The sequence below is a fragment of the Acinonyx jubatus genome, chromosome A3 (genome assembly GCF_027475565.1).
Source record: "Acinonyx jubatus isolate Ajub_Pintada_27869175 chromosome A3, VMU_Ajub_asm_v1.0, whole genome shotgun sequence".
In the NCBI taxonomy this organism is placed as follows: Eukaryota; Metazoa; Chordata; class Mammalia; order Carnivora; family Felidae; genus Acinonyx; species Acinonyx jubatus.
Genome location: NC_069388.1, coordinates 15,813,561 through 15,834,954, shown reverse-complemented (window position 1 = coordinate 15,834,954; position 21,394 = coordinate 15,813,561). Strand labels below are relative to the sequence as shown.

General features: G+C 44.6%; 1 protein-coding gene across 1 annotated transcript in view; it reads left to right on the top strand.

The window, feature by feature from the left end:
• Positions 1-3,396: 3,396 nt before the first annotated feature.
• HNF4A (hepatocyte nuclear factor 4 alpha) overlaps positions 3,397-21,394 on the top strand; it is a 58,906-nt gene continuing 40,908 nt past the window's right edge. The window contains exon 1 of the mRNA XM_053199918.1: positions 3,397-3,548. Coding sequence (XP_053055893.1) covers positions 3,500-3,548 — 49 coding nt within the window. The 5' untranslated portion in view covers positions 3,397-3,499. The remainder of the gene's footprint in view (positions 3,549-21,394) is intronic.

Genomic DNA, 21,394 nt, shown 5'->3' with positions numbered 1-21,394 from the left:
TGGGGCCTGAACTCACAAATCGTGACATCATGACCTGAGCCAAAGTCAGACACTTAACCGACTGAGTCACCCAGGTGCCCTGGAAGGCTTTTTTTTTTTTTTTAATAAAAGATATATTATAGCATATTTCAATATTGATAGGATTCTGCTTCTAGAAATTTCCTAGAGATATACTCCCCACATGCGGCTCAAGACCTGTGCAGGAAGACATTCACTGTTTGTAGTGACAAAAGCCTGGAAACATCCTAAATAAATGTCCAGCAAGCAGACACTAGTCAAATCAATTATAGGACACTCACACAACTGGATCAATACTCAAGTGAATGATGTAGGTATGCCAGGATGGACACAGCCCTTAGATACCAAGCGGGGAAAGGAGCAAGTGGCATTAGAGTGTGTTTAACACGTTCCCGTGCATTTTATGCATTTACATTTGTGTCTATGCATTAGTCAGCTTGGGCTACCATAACAAAATACCATAGGTCAGGTGGCTTAAACAACAGAAAACTATTTTCTCATGGTTCTGGAGACAGGAAGTCCGAGATCCAGGAGCCAGAATAGTTGGGTTCTGGGGAAAACGGTCTTTCTGGCTTGCAGATAGCCACCTTCTCACTGTGTCCTCCCACAGTCTTGGAAGGACACTTATCCTATCAAAGCAAGACCCCACCCTTATGACCTCATTTAACCTTACTTACTTCCTAAAGGTCTTATCTTCAAATACAATCACATTGGGAGGTTAGGGCTTCAACATAGGAATTGGGGAGGATACAATTCAGTCCACAGCAGTGTGTACGTGTTTGTATATGTTTAATTTCTGGGAATATAAACAAGAATTTGTATTATAGGAGATGGGCTTATTGTTCATCATATGCTGTTCGCACAATTTTCTTTTTCTTTTATATTTCTTTTAACGTTGATTTATTTTTAAGAGACAGACAGAGTGTGAGCAGGGGAGGGGCAGAGAGAGAGGGAAACAGAACTGGAAGCAGGCTCCAGGCTCAGAGCTGTCAGCGCAGAGCCCAGTGTGGGGCTTGAACCCACGAACCGCGAGATCATGACCTGAGCCAAAGTTGGACGCTCAACCGACTGAGCCACCCAGGCGCCCCTGCACAATTTTCATTTTTAATATGCGAACGTATTACTTTTTTCATTAAAAAAAAAAACTAGTTTAAAACAAGTGAAAGCAAAAGGAAAGATCATCTCACATGGTTAAAGTTAAAAAGACTGACAACAATAAACAGCGATAAGGGTATAGAGCAAACAGGAGCTCTCTTACCCCACTGGCAGGAATACAAAATGGTATTCATACAAAAGTCTGACCACTTCGGTGAGTTTGAGAGTTTGAGAGTTTCTTATAAATTAAACACACACCTACCTGATCAACCAGCAATTCCTTTCCTGGAAATTTAACCAAGGGAATGAAAACATATGCCTTCAGGAAGGCTTGTTCATGACCATATGTAGCTGTGCAATTCACAATAGCCCCAGACTGGCAACAACTTCAATGCCTGTGACTGGGTGAACCAGTTACAGAGTATCTATTCAGTGGAATACGGAGGTAGTACCAAGGGACCTGAATGTGGGTGAATCTCACCAACATTCTGAGCAAAGGAAGCCAGACACAAAAGAGTAAATGCTGTCTGATTCTATTTCTATGATATTCTAGAAAAGACAAATCTAATGTAGAGTGACAGAAAGCAGGTCAGTGTTGCGTGGAGAGGGAGGTGCTGGAGGATTAACAGCAGGGGAACAAAGAGAAGTTTTGGGGGGTCGTGGAAATGTTCTGTATGGGTTCATACACTTATCAAAGCTCATGAAACTGTGTACCTAAAAAGAGTGCATTTGATTATATGTAAATTATACTTTCAACAGAAAGTTGATTTTAAAAGTCTAAAGAGGGAGAGGTCAAATATGTAGGAGAAACCCCATGGGCTCACGGGGGGTTCCTGAGCAGGGGGAAGAGGCAGGTGCAGACCAGGTGGATCTGGGTGAAGGAGGTGCAGGTGAATTTGGGTGAGGCATTTGGGCATGTCCAGGTTTAAGGCTTCTTCTCTGTGCAGAGGTAGTCTCGTCCTGCTGAGGATGAGAAAGGAAAAGTTGCGAGGAGTGAAAAGATTGGAAACAGAGGGGCGCCTGGGTGGCTCACTTGGTTAAGCATCTGACTCTCGATTTCAGCTCAGGTCATGATCTCGCGGTTTGTGAGTTCCAGCCTCATGTCGGGCTGGCTCTGCACTGACCTCACAGAGCCCGCTTCGGATTCTCTGTCCCCCCTCACCGCACCCCCCCCCCCACTTGCTGTCTCTCAAAAATAAATAAACATTAAAAAAAAAAAAAGATTGGAAATAGAGGTAGAGACTAGACAAGCCAGGAAACAGTATAGAAGCTCAGGGTAGCATGGAGGGGTCTGTCAAAGCTGGTGATTTCAGAATCCCAAATCAAGCCACTGGGCACAGTGCTGGGACAAAAGAAAAGGGACTGCTCCAAAAGAAGCCAGGGAGCAGGTGTGCATGCAAGAGAGCTGAGATGCAGGAGGGTTCTGCCGTCAGAGAACAGAATGCAGATTTCAGCAGTAGTTGCCTTTTGAGTAAGAAGGAGACCAGTGGACCAGGAGAGGGGGTGGGCAGAGTCTGACATTTGGTTTGTCTTTCTCCGTCCCTCAACACACTCACCGGTTTGTAATCAGGTCTGTGTCATAATATCTTTGAATAATCTTTACTATCGTCTGATGAATGCCCATCTCCCCCAGTCGTCCACAAGTTCCATGGGTGCAGGGCTGATGCCTGCTTTGCTTGTTTCTGTATCCCTGGAGTCTAGCACAGGACCTGGTATACAGTGGGTGCTCAGTAAATATATATTCGATGAAGGGGAGACTGTGGTTTATAATGCTGACCCAACTCCTCTGTCACCAGCTGTGAGATTACAGGCAGGCCACGTCTCTCTGTGGCTCAAGTTTCCTCACAGAGGCTTAATTTAAATGTGGCAATACCTGTGTGCTACTCCCAGCATCCAGTAGGTGCTCAATAATACAGTCCTCCACTCCCCTCCTTTTCTCTGCTACCCCTCCCTCCTGCCACAATGCCACACCCATTATGAGGAGCCATAAAACCCAACCCAGGTTGGACTCTCACCTCCTCATCGCCTCCTGGCCAGTCCCTTACCTCAAGTTGGGGTGAGGGGCTGATGTCCCCTACATCTGGCTCCAGGTGCCCCCCAACCCCAGAGAGCAGGACTGGTGCCCAAGTGGACCTCGGATCTGGCCAGGTTGCCATTGCCATGGTAACAGTGACAGTCCTCAGCCGCAGGTTCCCTAAGTGACTGGTTACTCTTTAACATATCCACCCACCTTGGGTGATTAGAAGAATCAATAAGATAACCAGGCGGTGGCAGCTGGCTGTACTCACTGCCTTCCTGGTGGACTGGCTCCCGGTGGCCCTGCTGCCGCTGTGTGTGGGGCCCGGCTCCTCCATGCCCCCGCGTCTCTGGCTGGGTGGGCTCGGCCATGGTCAGTGTGAACGCGCCCCTCGGGGCTCCAGTGGAGAGTCCCTATGGTGAGTGGGACCAAGGGTCGGGTGGGGGGAGGACTGGACAGGGCAGGACCATGGTCAAGTTTGGGAGGCCATGGGACGCCCCATTATGTGTTTCCGAGGAACACAACGACTCTCTAGGGCCTCCTCCAGAATGGCAGGAACCTCAGGGGATGCATGTGGCTTGCTTCACTAACGTCCCAGAGGCATGGCAGATTTGGTCTGGGAAGGGCTGGGAGGGGCCGTAGGAGCCCCCCCCCCCCCCCCCCCCCCCCCCGCAGGGGCTTGCTCCTTTCGCCTCGGCCAAGAGAGACTGCTTTCCTGGGCACGTGTCCCAAGGGTCTTTCCAAAATTCCACAGAGGGCGGGGCTGGAAATACCAACCCATTTGCCAGGGACGAGTGGAAGCCGACCGGAGCCTTGCTGGGCCTAGCACAGAGCTGGCTCAGGGTCTAGGCGGGATGGGACCCCGGGGGAGGGCGGGGCAGGCCGCTCTGATGAGCTCTGGATAATTCACCAAAGGGAAGCCAAGTCGAGCAACACAGCGTGGGGCGTGGGGCGTTGGAAAAGAATGGTCTCTTGCTAGATGTATGAAACTTAGGTGCAAGGCCAGGGAAGAACGTGTCACTGAAAGGTGAAAGCTTGGGCTCTGTGGCTGGGGTGACTCCATACTGGAGGTAACGCAGCAAACGTAGAGGATGGGTAAACACAGCGTGATGCATCTTTAGCAAGGAATGCTAGCCCATTGTTGAAGGAGCAAAAATGTAGATCTGTTTGCAGATAGGGAAGGACCTCCAGGTTACACTGAGTGAAAAAAACAAACTGAAGCACTGTGTGTAGCATTTTACATTTCTGATAACAGAACGGATATTCGCATGTATATGTACACACACGTTTGTATTTGCATAGAAAGCCAGTAGACAGACAGGAAGAGACTGGTAACAGAGTTGTGTTTCTGAGGAGGGAGGTTCAATAAATTTTTTTTTAACCTTTTCTTGCACATTTTGGATTTTTAAAAATTAGGTGCGTTTTGTTAAGAGATTTAAATCACACAAACACACATAGTGTTTGGCCTCTGGAATCCAGGCTCTAGTTCTGTGACTTTAGACAAATTATTCAACATTTCTGTGCCTCAGTTGCCTTCTCTTTGAAGTGGAGATAGGATGTCTTACAGGCCCTCACAGAGGACTAAAGGAGACCAAGGGTGTAAGCCCTAGGCACCAGGCACATGATAAGGACTCAACAAATATTGTTTAATATTGTCATTAGCTGAGGACAGATGGCCTCAAGGAATCAAGGACTGGTCTCCTGACTGGTCCACTGGGATCTTTCTTCGACCCACCACCAAACAGAAGTTTGTGCTATAGTGGAAGGAGCAGAGGCTAAGGAACCCAAAATAGCCTGGGGATCCATCCCTATACCAGCTGTATGACCTTGGGCAAGTTACTTCCCCTCTCTGAATCTATTTCCTCACCTGGAAAATAGACCTATCTCACAGAGGGTGGTGCAGTGAGAGGAGATAGCACAGTTGAAGGGCTAGGCATGTCTTAGGTGCTCCATCCAAGGTTGAAACACAATTATAAGACTTGGTTGACCCTGTAGCCAGAACAAGACTGTGTCTTGCATAGGGACCAGATAGTCAGCTGCTGTGGAAGGAGGGCCCCAGGCCACAAGCCAAGGCTAGGGATGAACAGAAGGCCCCCCACATTTCTCCCAGGGGGGTACTATAATAATATAACCTGACAGCTTCTCACTGTATTCCAGGTCTATGTACTTTGTAGGGTGGCCTCATGCCCCTTCATCCCGACCTGTACGCAGTGCTCACCACAAAGCAAGTGTTCAACACACATTTGTTGGATGGTTGGATGGATAGATGGTTGGATGGATGGACGTTCTATGCCTATTACTTTAATTCCTACAACAGCTGTTCCAGATAATAATATTGTTATCTCCAAGGATAGAAGAGAAAACTAGAGCTCAGGATTGTTTTTAAAAAAAAAAAAAAATCATCTGACTTCAGTCCATTTGTGACTCTCTTGACTAAGCTACAGATCTGGGCTGGGCAGAGAAAGGAGAGCTCCTATGGCCAGATTTGTAGCAAGCATCAACAAAAGAACATTGCTGTCCTGGGACAGCTGGGCATTTGTGTGTGTGTGTGTGTGTGTGTGTGTGTGATGGTGGCTAAAAGACCTTGCTTTCGAGATAAAGTAAATCTGGGTTAGCATCCTGGATCTGCCCCCTCCTTTATTTTTTAAAGCTGTGTGGCCTATCCCTCTCTGAGCCCCACATGTTGAATGAACTAGGAAGCTCTAGGGAAAATGCACCTTCTGAAAAAAGAAATGAGTGTTTTGAGGAGAACCCCTTTTCCTAGGCTCTGTAATCAGGATAATACTAACCCCCCACCAAAGGCTGCAACTGCAGAGGTAAGCTGTAGGGGAAGGGATGAGGTCCACAGCAGAGCCTCAGGAGGGGCAGTGGCAGGCAAGGCTGTGGAGAGGATAACGTGAGTTAACACACGTGAGTTAATACACAAGTGCTCAGCGTCGTGCCTGACACAAGGCAACCATGCAGTAAATGTCAGCTGCCGTCTCACATCTTTGAACCCCAGGAGGACAGTCTTTAGGGAGCTGATCTTTGGTGGGGTGATGCTGGGTGAACTTGACCTTCCCCTGGACTTGCAACACACTCATGGCACACTGGCTTCTGGTTTGTAGCTCTCATCATGACTCTGATCAGACAGCACTGGTGTGCGTTGTGGCCTCTGTATCCCCCACTCGACTATAAACTCTGCGAGCCTTGCACGTCTCACACAGCAACTGGCACAGAATAAATGCTCAGTAAGCATCTGTTGGATGCATGAACTGAGGGAGGTTTTAAGAAACAACCGTATGACAACGGTCAACAATGTCAGCCAGACCCATGCTCTACCTTCCTGTCTCTCTCCATGCTCACCGTGCAGACCCAACGTGGCTGGCATGGTGCGGGGCATCACGTCTGCCTCAAGCACCTGAAGCTGGAGGGGATATTCCTTGAAGTACTTGTTTCTTTGATCAAAAAGCAAAATTTCCCCAGAAACCTCCCAGCAGACTTCCCTGGTTCAAGGAAAGCTGGGAATTCAAGGGTCTAGTGGAAAGAAATGGGAAAGCCAAGACTGGCTTCAACCAACGATACTGTTTTCTTGAGGTCTAGCACGATGCTGTTCCAAACAAAATCGGGGTTCTCTCATAAGAGGGTCTCTCAGCTTCAGCACTATTGACATTTTGGCTCAGATGATTCTTTATTGTGGCGGCTGTCCTGTGCGTTGTAGGATATTTAGCAGCTTTCCAGACTTTGACTCATCAGATGCCAGGAGCATTCTTCCCCCATCAGCTGTGCCAACCAAATATGTCTCCCGATGTTTCTCGATGTGCCCTGGACACATATAACACTACTGTGGTATAAGGAAGCAGGGATAGCTTCTGCATGATGTCTGCCACAACTGAATATCCCTGTGACTTTTCTGCTGTGGTTATTTGCTTTGGGTGCCAGGGTCTAGCTCAGAGGCAAATCTGGAGCTGCCCTTAGCAATTATGAGGATAAGATGCTATTGTGTGCTTATCTGTATGCTACCCAGACTTCTGGCTTCATTCTTTTCTTACCCTTTCCTATGCTTTTTCTTTTCACAAGTTCCCCTTAGCTTCCCTTAATTATCTGTCTTGGTCCTTTGGTAGTTTGTCATTTTTGTAAGCATTTCAAATCTCCTTGAGGGCAAGGTCTGTATTTGTATGATCTTTGTTGTTTTATTCTAGGATACTCTAGGACCTGGACCTATATTGACTTTGAGGGAGGTTTATTGAATGAATGAATGAATGAATGAATGAATCAGAAAATGGATGGATGAATGAATGGATGTCTGGGTGGGTGAGTGGATGGGTGGGTATGGTGGATGATGGATAAATGGGTAAGTAGATGGATAGGACGGTGAAGAGATATGTAGATGAATGTGCTAAGTGGATGAATAAGCAATTGGTTAGCTGAGTGTGTGGGTGGAGGCACAGATGGATTGGTGTTTGGATGGATGATATAGGCTGGGCTGGGCTGGGCTGGGCTGGGCTAGCAGAATCTGCAAGTGCTGAGGACAGAACAAGTAAGGAGACTGGGTGCTTTGGCCACTGGTCGACAAACATCAGTTAGGCCAATGACATGAGCCTCAGGCCAGATCAGAGGCTGTTGTCAGGGGCAGTTTGGTTAAATAGCACTCCCACTGAAAACTGTATAAGTGGTTGACACTTTGCTTCGCCATCTGATTCTGAATTTCTTCCTCTATCAAATAAAGTTGGTTGTTGTAAGGATTCGATGAGGTAAGGAAGGAGAAAAGTATCATAAACTAGAAGATGCTTCATTTCCTTGAAGGGCTGATGGGCCCAAAGTTGGGTAGGATGCCAGAGGCTGGCCAACTGTAGGACTGTGTCGGATGTCAGGCATGGCTGTTTCCCTATGTAGAGTCTCCCCCATCGTTTTCCCTTTTCTCACCTCTCCACATCTTTTCCCATTTCACCTCAATTTAATTTCAGCCTCTATGGTTCACTGGTTCACAAACCTGACTGCATATAGAAAACCTCCTTATCAATGACCTATTTTGGGGCCCCACCCCAGACCTGGTGAATCAGGATCTCCTGGGATGAGTTCCAAGAATCTTTAATTTTTTATTAAGTCCTTATGTGATTTGGGATCCAGCATAGAAAACCATTGTCTTATTTTGTGCCATTTTATAAAGGGAGGATATGGGTCCAGTCTTTACGCAGGAGGCTCCTGCATTCACTGTCACTGTTCACTTATTCACTTTTTCAACAAACCTCTACGGAGGACCTATGGAAAACAAAGCATTCTGTTAAGCACTGGGGGAATGGAGGAGAATAAAACGTGGCTTCAGATCTTGGAGAGCACCCAGTCAGGTGGGGAAGACAGCCCAGCCACAATGAAAACAGAGTGCCAGGATATGGATGGACAGGGCATGATGGGGACACAAAGGAACTTGGGAGGAGGGCAAGAGATCAGGGACCTCCTGACCCTGGAGGAGTGGACTGATATCTAAGCTAAAACCCAGAGGTTTAGTAGGAATCAACCAGGAGAAGAGAGGGGAGGGGACACCATATGCAAAGGCCTAGAGCCTGGCCTAATCTGTACAGATTTCACTTACACTTGACTGCAGCTCAGTCCATTCTTCTCTGAAAGTATTTTGGGACTTCTCTGATTGTTTCATGAAAGATTCTGAGATGCTTACGTGCAGGAACTATGCCTTCCCTTTCTTTTTGACTCATACTCCTCTTGCATGAGGGTGGGCCTGGGAAGAAGAAAGAAATCTGTCCCCATTTAAGCCCTTCCTATGTAACAGGCTGGACTCTGGTTACTTGAAGTGCTTTCTTCCTTTTATTTTTTTACATCTATGTATTTATTTTTTTAACTTAAAAAAATTTTTTTAACATTTATGTATTTATTATTGAGAGACAGAGAGAGAGCGTGAGCAGGGGAGGAGCAGAGAGAGGGAGACACAGAATCTGAGGCAGGTTCCAGGCTCTGAGCTGTCAGCACAGAGCCCAGTGCGGGGCTCGAACTCACAAACCGTGAAATCATGACCTGAGCCGAAGTGAGATGCTTAACCGACTGAGCCACCCAGGCACCACTAACTTTACTTTTTAGAGAGAGACCGTGAGTTGGGAGGCAGGGGAGACAGAGAGAGAGAGAGAGGGGGAGAGAGAGAGAGAGAGAGAGAGAGAATCTCAAACAGGATCCACTCTCAGACAGAGCTTGATGTGGGACTTGATCCCATGACCCTGCGATCATGACCTGAGCCGAAATCAAGAGTCAGACCCTCCACCTACTAGGGTTGCTGTGAGAATCACAGGAGGTTTATATGTGGAACGTGGGGAGTGTCTGGCTCATAGAAAGTGCTGTATACATTTTAATTATTATCATAATATCTGCAGAGTATATACCCACTATGTGAAAGGGACGGAATGCTTACTGTGTGTTAGGCATCTTTTAGCTGCTGTGAGACAAACTGAAATGAATGAGGGATATGTAACTGGTCATTCCAGGATGTAATTGTCTGGGTGGAGAGTCAGAACGAAGCTTAGTTCCAAGCCTTCAGATACCCTCTGGAGCCTGTCATGGGGGTATGCTCTTGGGGGCTCAGATCATGCACATAGGCCTGTGGGAGCAGATGGGAGGCGTGGAAATGGTGGGCACAGACCTGTCCTTGCCACAGACGTGGGAAATGGCTCTGGCCCCAGCCAGCTTTTTGTGATCCCACTCAAGTCCTTCTGTTGGGTCTCTGCCTCCTCTTCTGAGAAAAGGAGGCATGTTCCTTATTCAGGGGTCATCATACATTATTCACTGGAGCCCTAGGAGTCCAGAAGGATGTCTCAGGGTTCACTTTTGAGGCCAATGTGGGTGTTCAAATGAACCAGGCTCCTAGCCTCCCCCACCCACAACCTCTGGTTCAACCAGAGAAGCTCCATTTTGACTTAGAATGAAACATGTGATGAAAGGAAAATTTATGGTTCATAAATTTTTGGAAAGCCAGAGAACCAGTGTGTTTCAAGCTGCAATCCTGACCCATTAAAGGCTCATGCAACTTATTGGGTTTATTATTCAGGGCAGCACTAGCTGATGTAACAAACCCAAAACGTAAGTTAGAAGTTTATTTGCCTCTGTCACATAGTCATCCAGGGATTCCAGAAGTGGCCCTGACTCAGAATGACATTTACCATTTTTGCTCACATTCCATTGGCCAGAATTAGCCACATGACTTTGGCCAAACGCAGAGGAATCTGGGTTGTGTGGTCCCTAGTAGGCCAGCTGTTTTCCAGGAATAGCTCTATAAACTATGGAAGGGGGAACATGAATTTATTGCTACACAGCTGACCACCTCTGGCTTGGGGTCATGTACACACACACACACACACACGTGCACACACACGTACATGCACACACATGCATGTACACACACACACAGTCATATATATATCGCAAATGTGAATATACAATTTTTAACATCAAATGTTTCAATAAAAAATACGCGGATACACAGATAGTGATGAAGCAAATGTGACAGAATGCTACCTACCAATTGGTGAATCTCAGTGAAGGATATGTTCGTGTTCACTGTACTATTCTTTCAATCTTTAGTGGGTTTGACATTTTTCAAAGTACAATGTTGGGGGAAATATAACTGTTAAAGTTTGCCAGAGTTATGAACAGAATGGAACAAGATAGAAATAGAATAAGATTTAATTTAAGCTTCAGGGCTTTGAATTGGAACTTTAATACAGGAATCGGCCAACTTTTTCTGTAAAAGGCCAGATGGGAAATGTTTGGGGCTTCACAGGTCAGGAACTGTGGCAAGTACTCAGCTCTGCTGTTATAGGACCCTGGCTGCATGTAAGTAGCCATAGGCAACATGTAAATGAATGAATGTGGCTGTGTTCCAATAAAACTTTATTTACAAAAATAAGCAGTGGGCCAGATTTGACCAAGAGGTTTTAGTTTACTGACTCTTGCTTTAATATGTAATTTTTTTAAAGACTTTGAAGCAGATATTTTTTTTTTAAGCAGATACATTATTCCTAGAGTTTAATTCAACAGCCTTCATTAGAAATTATAGATCAGCGTGTCCAAGCTGTTAGGGATCCCAAGTCCGTTAATGTCCCCTCACTATGCTGGACAAAATAATTTCAGCACATTTGCTGTTCACATAATCAGCTCATTCTTTCACTTTCATTTCTTGCCTTTTCTTTTAATAAAAATGTACTATTTTAAAAAGTATTTTTAGGGGCACCCAGCCAGCTCATTCAGGGGTGCATGCGACTCTTGATCTCAAGGTTGTGAATTTGAGCCCCATGTTGGGTGTAGAGATTACATAAACAAACAAAAATTTTCCTTGAAGTATAGCGTTTCCTACAGAAAAGAACATGAATTATTAATCACAAACAGATTAGTGAAATTTCACAAAGATGGCCACATTTTAAAAAATGAAGTAAAATATAATAGAAAACATCCTACTATATCTCCTGTAGCAAGAGTAAATTTTGCATGTGTGAACACTTTGTTTCATTTATATATGTTTATGGATGCGTGTGTAAGGTTGTGATAATAACAAACTTTTATAAAGCACTTCCTAGGGCTTTACACATATTAACTCCTTCTCTTCACAATGACCCTGTGAAGTAGATGCTATTAATGTCATTCCCATTTTACAGATGAGGAAATGGAGGCACAGAGAGGTCCAGTCACTCAGTGAAAGTGACACAGGCATTAAGAGGCGATGCTGAGTTTCCAACCCAGGTAGTCAGGCTTCAGAGTCCTTGTTTTGACTACCACCCTGTATAGAGGGTCATGGTCAAAATGGTTTAAATGCCACTGGACAGAATGTTCCCAAAGGTTCTTTATAGACTTAAAAATAGTGTACTTTTCCTTAGGTGTACCCACAGGGCACAGGGGCTGATTTTAGGTAGTACATGGACAAACATTTTAAAATCTTGTTGAGTTTATATTACTGTGTGTTATAAAATTTTATAACTAGCGTTTATAACTAGCATTTATATTAAAGCATTAATATAAAATACACTTTTAAAAATTAAGATACTCATCAAAAGAAAGAAAAAGATCAAGTAAATAATTACAGGTAAATACAGTACAGGTAACAGGTAGATATGGTAAAGATTGCAAAGAGAAATACAAATGCCTAGGACTTTGGGGTCAGATACTGAACTTGCATGACATGGCCCCAGATATGGGTCTTGGCTCATTCATATTCTACCTCTGATTTATTTGATAATTTCTTTAGGACTTACTATGGACCAGGCACCATTCTAAACAATATGTAAAAATCACTTCCTTTAATTCTTACAACTGCCTATTGAGGTAGGTAGGTACTGCCATCATACCCATTTCTCAGAAGAGGTAACAAAGGCTCAGAAAGGTAACTTACCCCAAGCCACACAGACTTAAAGAGGCAGAGCTAGGATTCAAATCCAGGCCTTGCGTTAGTAAGAGCGATGCTAGCTGGTGTAACAAACACACCCAAATATATGATGTCCTTCACACAGGAACCCCAGCTCCTTCCATCTTGGCTGGAAGATGACTTTTATGTTAACCACTGCACCCCCACTGTAATGGGCAGAACTGTATCACTTTGAGCTCCATGTGTTCTTGTGAAAAATGGGTTAATAATGCCAGTTCTGCTTACCTCTCAGGATAGCTCTGCAGGTACAACCAATGTCATATATAAAGTGCAAGTATTGTTATGTTGACCAACACGTACCTTACAGGGTTATTGTGAAGATTAACTGAGACCGTGCAGGAAAAGCTCTTGGTTCATATACAGATGACATCAGCTGTGAATAATAGCCATGTTGTTATTAAAATGATGAATATAGGCTTATCTCCAAATTGGGAAATAGTTCTATAGGATCTTTCCTATTAGCAAGTTAACACATTACATCTAAGACTGAAAAACTGAGAAGTAGTAGAATAACCAAGATATGTAGAAATATAGAGGAAAACTACCTAAAATAGCTGCCTCTGGATGGTGGGAATCAGGTTCAGGAAAGAGTCGGTGGACAAGTACTATTACTGATTATTAGCTTGGTAAGAGTATTTTATTTTTTTCAACTGTGCATCTATACAGCTTTGATTAAAATTTTGAAAAAAAAAATTAAAATGGAAAAAAGAATAATTAAACACTATTTCAAACACCTTCAAGTGTATGTGGAAACAAGAGCCCTGGGGCAGAAAGCCCCAGAAGGGAAAAGCAGAGTTAAAGGTTCATGTTTAAAATCCCTGCTGAACCCCTTTCAGCACCTTTCTGTCTCCCAAGTTCTTTTCCCTAACCTAAGAGGCCCCATGCAGTCTGATTCTTGGCTGTCCCTCTTTTGGTCTCTCCTGTCTTTGTCCCTTTTTCTCACTCTAGTTCAGCCACGGTGGCCTTTTAACTGTCCTTCAATAAGGTCAAGCATATTCCTGCCCAGGGCCTTTGTACTTGCTGTTCCCTCTGCCTGGAACATCCTTTCCCTGGATCTTCCCATAATGGATTTCTTCTCATAGTCTGGGTCTTAGCTGAAAAGTTTTCCATTTAGAGCAGCCTTCCTGAACCACCCAAATCTAAGACTGCCCCACCTCCACCCATCACTATCAATCCTGTTATCTTCTACAGCTCTGGAATTGTGCATTCATTGATCTGTTTATCATCTGTCTCCTCTACTACAATGTAAGTTCCATGAGAGCAGGGAATCTGGTGTCTTGTTGCTTGTTAAATCCTCAGCATGTAGAACAGTGCTTGGCACACAGTAGGTGCTCCATAAATATTTGTAGAATGAGCAAATTCAGACAGGGACAGCTGAGTTAGTATGCTGAGGGGCTGGATGGGCCAGCGGGATGGGGAGGAAGCTGCAGCCTCTGCCTGGGTTCTGCCCTGGGTAAACAGGCCTCCCTCTGCTCAGACAGCCACTGTTTGACAACTGTCTGCTAAGGGCCCGGCCAAGCCCGAGCCGCCACACGGCCAAGGCCCCAGGATTCCCTGGGACAAGCAGCAGAGGCAGCCACACCTTGGGGAGAGCTTGTGAAGGAACAGGTCGAAAAGTTATCCAAACAGGCATGAGGAAGGGCGGAGTCTGTGGTGAGACAGAGAACAGTTGGCCCTTCCCTGGGCAGAGCCCAGAGGAGCTGGAGGGAGGCCCTGGCACACCCAGCGGGCAGCTTCCCAGGCTGGGCCTCCAGGCCCCAATTCTGGTGTCTGCTCTGGCCCTGACTTGCAGAGGGACCTCAGGCACTTGCCATCTCTGGGTCTCAGTTTCCTCCTCTGTAAACCAAGGGACCAGGGCAGGTCCAGGGTTTCCAAATTTAAACAAACAAATAAAATGGCAGTGGCATTGTCTCTTCAAACAAAATCTTACCCGGAAGCCAATTCCCAGGAAGGATACCATGGAGGCACTTACAGTAAGTGTGGAGGTGCAGGAAGCTGGCCGAACTGTCGCTCCAGGCCGTTTGGAGGAGCCCCGCGTGAAAATCCCCAGGCTCCTTGCTCTCTGAGTTTCCTGTGCTGTAGGGGTGAGAGAGGCATAGCCAGAGGGAGCATCTAGACTCTTGTAATCAAAATAGATGCAGGGTCAAGCCCCACAGCGTGATGTCAGGCAATTTATTCCACTTTTCTGAACCTTGGTTTCCCCTCTCTAAGTCTGGCATCATGGGGCATCTGGTTGACTCAGTCAGTTAAGTGTCTGACTCTCGGTTTCAGCTCAGCTCACAATCTTGCGGTTTCATGAGTGCAAGCCCCACGTCAGGCTCTGCACTGACAGCACGGAGCCTGCTTGGGATTCTCTTTCTCCTTCTGTCCCTCCTCACCTCCCTCAAAATAAACTTTAAATCTGGCATCATAAACAGTACCTCCTTCATGGTATCATATGTTCAGCACAGAACCCAGCACCTAGTAAATTCTCAAAAAGAATAGTGAAAAAAGTCAACACTGGTTATTAGGAGAGGTAGTAGAAATGACCGGAAGAGACAGTTAGTTCCCTGTTAGGAGTTGGGAAAATATTTAACCACTTTGAACCTCAGTTTCCTTCTCTGTAAAACATGGTGGAGGGTTTCATGGGAGATCAGAGGTTGAGATCCAGCCCAGCCAGTTTGGATTTTTTTGATACAATTTGAATTGACTGCTAACCTTTAGAAATCCCAACTTCCTGCCCCTTTCAAAAAATGGGAAGCTCTGGCAACACTGATTTCCCATAGCCTCGAGGCAAAAGTCCACTGAAACAATTTCAACCGGGTGTGCTTTCTCTAACTTGCTGCAGTCCCCACCATTCCTTAATGTCCCCACACTGAAGTTATACTAGTGAACATAAAACATTGTTTGCTGCACTGTTTTTCCTACAGCAAAGTGTGAAATATGCTTATATACCATATATCACTGAGGGCAATTGAGTTTGATACCCGATTGCTCAGACCAAGGAAAAGCTCATTATTTCTGAGAACAATCTCCTGGTTTTTTTTTTTTTTTTAATTTTTTTTTTCAACGTTTTTTAATTTATTTTTGGGACAGAGAGAGACAGAGCATGAACGGGGGAGGGGCAGAGACAGAGGGAGACACAGAATCGGAAACAGGCTCCAGGCTCCGAGCCATCAGCCCAGAGCCTGACGCGGGGCTCGAACTCCCGGACCGCGAGATTGTGACCTGGCTGAAGTCGGACGCCTAACCGACTGCGCCACCCAGGTGCCCCCAATCTCCTGTTTTATAGATGTACCATTTTTTAATGCGGCTATTGAAACATTTAAAATTACATACGTGGCTTCCATTGTATTTCCGTTGAACAGTGTTGTTCTAGCCCTTTGGATGCCATAGGAGTGGCCGAGTTCACTGCTAACTCATCCCGCCCTCCATGTCCCATGCTGACTAGACCAGTCCTAGCCAAACCACTTGGGCTGGTGTCCCTGGCTGGCTCTTCTCCCCTGCCTACATTTATCTCTGGTGTCCCCACCCTTGTTGCCTGCCTGTCTGGAGGACCCTGGCTCCAGAACTCCAGGCCTGTCTTCTAGAATTCTCCACCTGGGAAATCTCACCTCCCAGCCCCCATCTGGCGGCCATTGTGTTTTCTTTATCAGACATTCACATAAAACAATAGTCAATTTGAAACTTCATTACACATCCATTCTCCCGTCTCCAGCCTGCTGAATTTACCCCAAATCCAGTGATTTTGGGGGTGGAGCTGGGGTGGGGAGGGGTTTATTTTTCCCCCTTCTCTAGGGCAAGTCATAGTTTTTCCAGAGATAAGGTAGACTGGGTTTGGGGGAGGGACACAGGTCCTTCTATGGTGAAGGCACAGACTTTGTTTTTGGAAGAGATAATGTCCACAGCTCCCCTGGGGAGATGAGAGAACCCTGAAGGACTCAGGAAGCAGGAAGAAAAAGGAATCTTGGCAGGTCATGAAGACCCCCTTCCAATGGGGCGACCTTGTCTGGTAGTGGCTGAGAACTTGTGCTGCAGAGTCAGGAAGACTTGGGTTAGAGCCATGGAAGCCACATGCCTTAGACAGGTGACAGTACCTCTCTGCCCCTCAGTCTGCTCATCTGTGAAATGAGGATAAGAACAGACCTACCCTAGCACAGTGCTTTTGCACAGAAGTGCTCCATAAATGCTTGCTTTCATCATACCTTTGAAAAAGGGCCCGTAGTGGCAATATGGGATAATTTTAATCATTTTTTATTTTGCCTTGGTGCATTTTCATAATTCTCCTTCCACGAACCTGCTTAAAAAATAATAAATTTGTTAACAGAGAGAGGAGGGCTAAAATTAAGTGGAAATGTCATCCTAACACGGGGCTCCCACAGGGGGCATTAGATCTGGAAACAGGTAAGAAATCTTAAGAGTCTCATCTTCAAACACCTATTTAATATCTTAAGCCAAAGCTCCAGGAGGAAAGGTGATTTGGCCAAAAGTCTACAGCAAGTTAGTGGCACAGGCAAAACTAGGATGTCAGACCGCGGAGGTCACTAGGGCCGACCTTCCCAAGGCCACTCAGACAAGAAAGATTCTACTGTTAAATGTCTGAAAAACGCTGGATTGAAGAGAGCTGTGCACATTTCAGTACAGAACACTTCTCAGAGCCCTTAACGTATGACAGTGTGTCTTCAACAGACACCTCCATTGTGCCCACGTGGTTCGTCAGAGCCCCTTGAACATTAACATCCAGTAAAGCTCTCTCTGCTCCCCAAGCAGAGAAATGCTATAGCTTAGACACATGCCTAGATTAAAAAAAATAATAGTTTTTTCAGATATCTTAAATAGTGTGATTTTTAAAAATTACATCCGAGGGGCACCTGGGCAGCTCAGTTGGTTAAGCGTCTGTCAGCTCAGGTCATGATCTCGCTGTCCATGAGTTCAAACCCCGCATCGGGCTCTGTGCTGACAACTCAGAGCCTGGAGCCTGCTTCAGATCCTGTCTCCCTCTCTCTCTGCCCCTTCCCTGCTCACACTCTGTCTCTGTCTCTCTCTCTCTCTCTCTCTCAAAAATAAGTAAACATCAAAAAAAAAAAGTTCCAAAAATTACATTTGAATTGTCTGTTGCTGATGTGTAGAAAGTTAATTTTTCATAATACTTTTCCTTTTCTCTTGTGAAGTAGGAAATATTACAAACACACAGGGAAGTACAGAGAACAGCATTGTGAACATCGATGTACCCATCACTCAGTTTTGTGAAATCTTACTGCATGACCATTGTTTCACTGGATTCATTTTTTTTTTCATGAAAAGTGAGACATTATACTTAGCGTTGAAGCCCCCCTGTACCTCTCCCCAATCCCATCCCCCTGCCACCCCTCTCGGAGGTGACCGCGGTCAACTTTTGCTGTTTATCATTACCAGGCATGTTTTTATGTTTCTACTACATGTGGCTACGTAAACAATGGATAATGTTATTTATATCTGAAAAATGTATTCAAACGGCATGTTATACGTGTCCCTGAGCAACCTCCTTTTGTTCACTCATATAGGAGCTATTTGGATCTTCCCATGCAGATACAAGCAGGACTAGAGGTCACTCATTGAAAGTGCTGTGTCTGAATGTCCCAAGTGTACTTATTCTGGTTTTTGACAATGGAGTTGTTCCCAGTTTCTCACTATCTTAAACAGGGCCACAAAGAACATCCTTATAACTGTGGCTGCGAGCTTCTCTAGGATAACACGTAGGAGTGGAATTTCTGGAGCTCAGGCAGTGGACATCTCCACTGTGATGAGACATTGGTAAGTCGCTCCATCTTGCCCCCCAACTGCCACGTCAGTCAGCAGCGTCTCAGGAGCACTCCGAAAGATGATGGATGTAAAATAAGAACTTGTATTTCCCCTACTACTAGAGGGAAAGGCTCTTTTGCCCTTTGACTTTGAACTGTCAGGGTACTTGTTCACATCCTTTGCCCGTTTTTCTGTTACATTATTTACCTTTTCTTATCATTTGAAGGAAATATTTCTTCTACTTCTTTTTTTTTTTTTAAGATTTTATTTTTAAGTAATCTATATGCCCATTGAGAGGCTCAAACTCACAACCCCGAGACTGATGTGCTTTACAGACTGAGCCAGCCAGGCACCCCAGGAACTATTTCTTCCTGATCCAAATCCTTTTTCAGTTCTATTAGCCAAGAATATCTTTGATTAGACCCAGCTTGTCTTTTCACTTCCTTTAGAGCCTCTTTTGTTGTACAGAAGTTTACAGTTACACGGTAGTTACGTTCTGGTTAAATTATAAATCAGGTTGTTAAATTTACTAATCTTTTCCTTTATGGCTTGTGCTTATTGTATCTTGTCCATAAAATCCCGCAGTGCCCTGCAATTGTAAAGACATTATACGTAGTTTTCTTCAAGTTTTAAAGTTTTGTTTTTCATATTTAGGTGTTTATTCATAGAAATTGATTTTTTAAAGTTTATTTATTTTTGAGAGAGGGGAAAAAAACGCACGTGCATGCACAAGCAAGGGAGGCACAGAGAGAGAGGGAGAGAGAGAGAATCTCAAGCAGGCTCTGCCCTGTTCGCGCAGAGCCCCACAGGGGGCTTGAACTCATGAACCGTGAGATTGTGACCTGAGCTGAAATCAAGAGTCAGATGCTTGACCGACTGAGCCACCCAGGGGCCCCCATAGGAACCGATTTTTATGTGCGGTACGAAATAGATGCCATTCTATTTTCCTTCATATGGAGAACCAATTGGCCCTGAACCATTTTTGACCAGGACATCTTTTCTCCATTGACATGCAATGCAATTTCCTTTTGTCTCTCATTTTCAAATATATGTAGACCTGTTCCTAGGCTCTGTATGTTGTTCCGCTTTTCTACCTCTAGTAGCCACATTAAAAAAAAAAAAATATTTTTAAAACCCAGGTGAGTGAATCCACATTTATACTAAAATTAAAAGTTTAACTTTAAAAAACTCCCCAGGGTGCCTGGGTGGCTCAGTCCTTAAGCATCTGACTTGGGCTCAGGTCACAATCTCACAGTTCATGAGTTTGTGTCTGACATTGGGCAAGCTCAAGCCCCACTTCAGGTGAGCCCCATTTCTCTCTCTCCCTCCCTCTCTCTCTCTCTCTGCCCCTCCGCTCTCAAAATAACTTTCTCAAGCCTTCTTGGGATTCTCTTTCTCTCTGCCCCTCCCTGCTCCCTCTCTCAAAATAAATACATAAACTTAAAAAAAAAAGCTGAATAATATTCCATTGTATGTATATATCACATGTGATTTTTCCTGTTTTCCTGTTTATCTGTCGCTTGATGGTTGGGTTGCTTCTACCTTTTGGCTGTTGTGAATAACGCTGGCTATGAAATGAGTGTCAAACATCTCTTCCAGACCATGCTTTCCATGCCTTTGGGTATATACCCAGAAGTGAAATTGTTGAATCATATGGTAATTCTAGTTTCAATTTTTTTTAAGGAATTGCCAGACTGCTCTCCATAGTAGCTGCATTATTTTATATTCCCACCGGCAGTTTGAAAGGGTTCTGATTTCTCCATATACCCACCAATGCTTGTTATGATCTGTTTTGTTGTTTTTTATCCTATCCATTCTAACAGGTATGAAGTGGTATCTCATTGTGGTTTTGCACTGATTAGCATTTCACTCATGATTAGTGATATGCAGCATCTTTTCATGTGCTTCTTGGTCATTCGTACATTTTCTTTGAAGAAATGTCTATTCACATCCTTTGCCCATTTTAAAATCTGGTTTTGTTATTGTTGTTGAGTTGCAGGAATTTATATACTCTGGATATGAACCCCTTACCGGCTATGTGATTTACAACGATCTTCTCCCGTTCCACGGATTACTCTCTCACTCATTCATAATGTTCTTTGGTGCACAAAAGTTTTTAATTTCAATGTAGTCCAGTCAATCGATTTTTTGTTTCCTGTGCTTTTGGTGTCGTATCCCAAGAAATCACTGCTAGATCCAGTGTTGTGAATATTTTCTCCTATGTTTTCTTCTAAGAGTTTTATAATTTTAGCTCTTATGTTGAGGTCTTAATCAATTCTGTGTTAATTTTTATATAAGATGTAAGCTAGGAGTCCAGTTTCATTCGTTGCATGGGGAGACCCAGTTTTTCCAACATGAGTTTGGTTTTGATCGAATTTTAGTTAAGACTTCTGCACCTGAGAGATGCTACTTTGATTCAACCTTTGACTGATTACTGGGATCCTTTCCAGGGTAGGTAGTACTTCCCAATATCCAGGATAGATGCACTTCCTGACAGGTAGTCAATTAGCTTGGGCTTGATGCTTCCAATGACAAGACGCTCACTACTTAATAAAGCAGCTTTTCTCCTGCTAGAACTATCGTATCTGGTAGAAAAATCCTAATTCTGGACACAAACCTTTCTCCTTGTAGCATTCGTCTGTTGGTCCTGGTTTGTTTTCTGGGGCTATGAGAAGAGAGAAACATCTTTTCCAACATAAAGTACTTTGACTTAAGTAAGTAACACAACTACGTGATAGGCAACTATCTGCCAGGTTATAAGGTTTATCACATTTGCTCCACAAAGCAATTGATTAACAAGTCCTATTATTGATTCCTATTTTGCAGATGAAGCAAATAAGGCTTGAAGAGCTTATAATTTTCACAAGGTCAGTTATGTAAATAGTAGCATTGATATATGGAAGGCAGTGGCCTTGACCATTCTGCTACATTGCCCCTCTCCTCATCCCCAACAGCCAGCCCGGAACTCCTTTGGTTCTTTAGTCTTCAAAGGACATGGTTTTCGCATCCTGTCCCATCCTATGACACAGGAATTCTTTATATATTTTGGATATTAATTCCTTATCAGATATAGACTTTGCAAACATTTTCTCCTATTCCATCAGGTG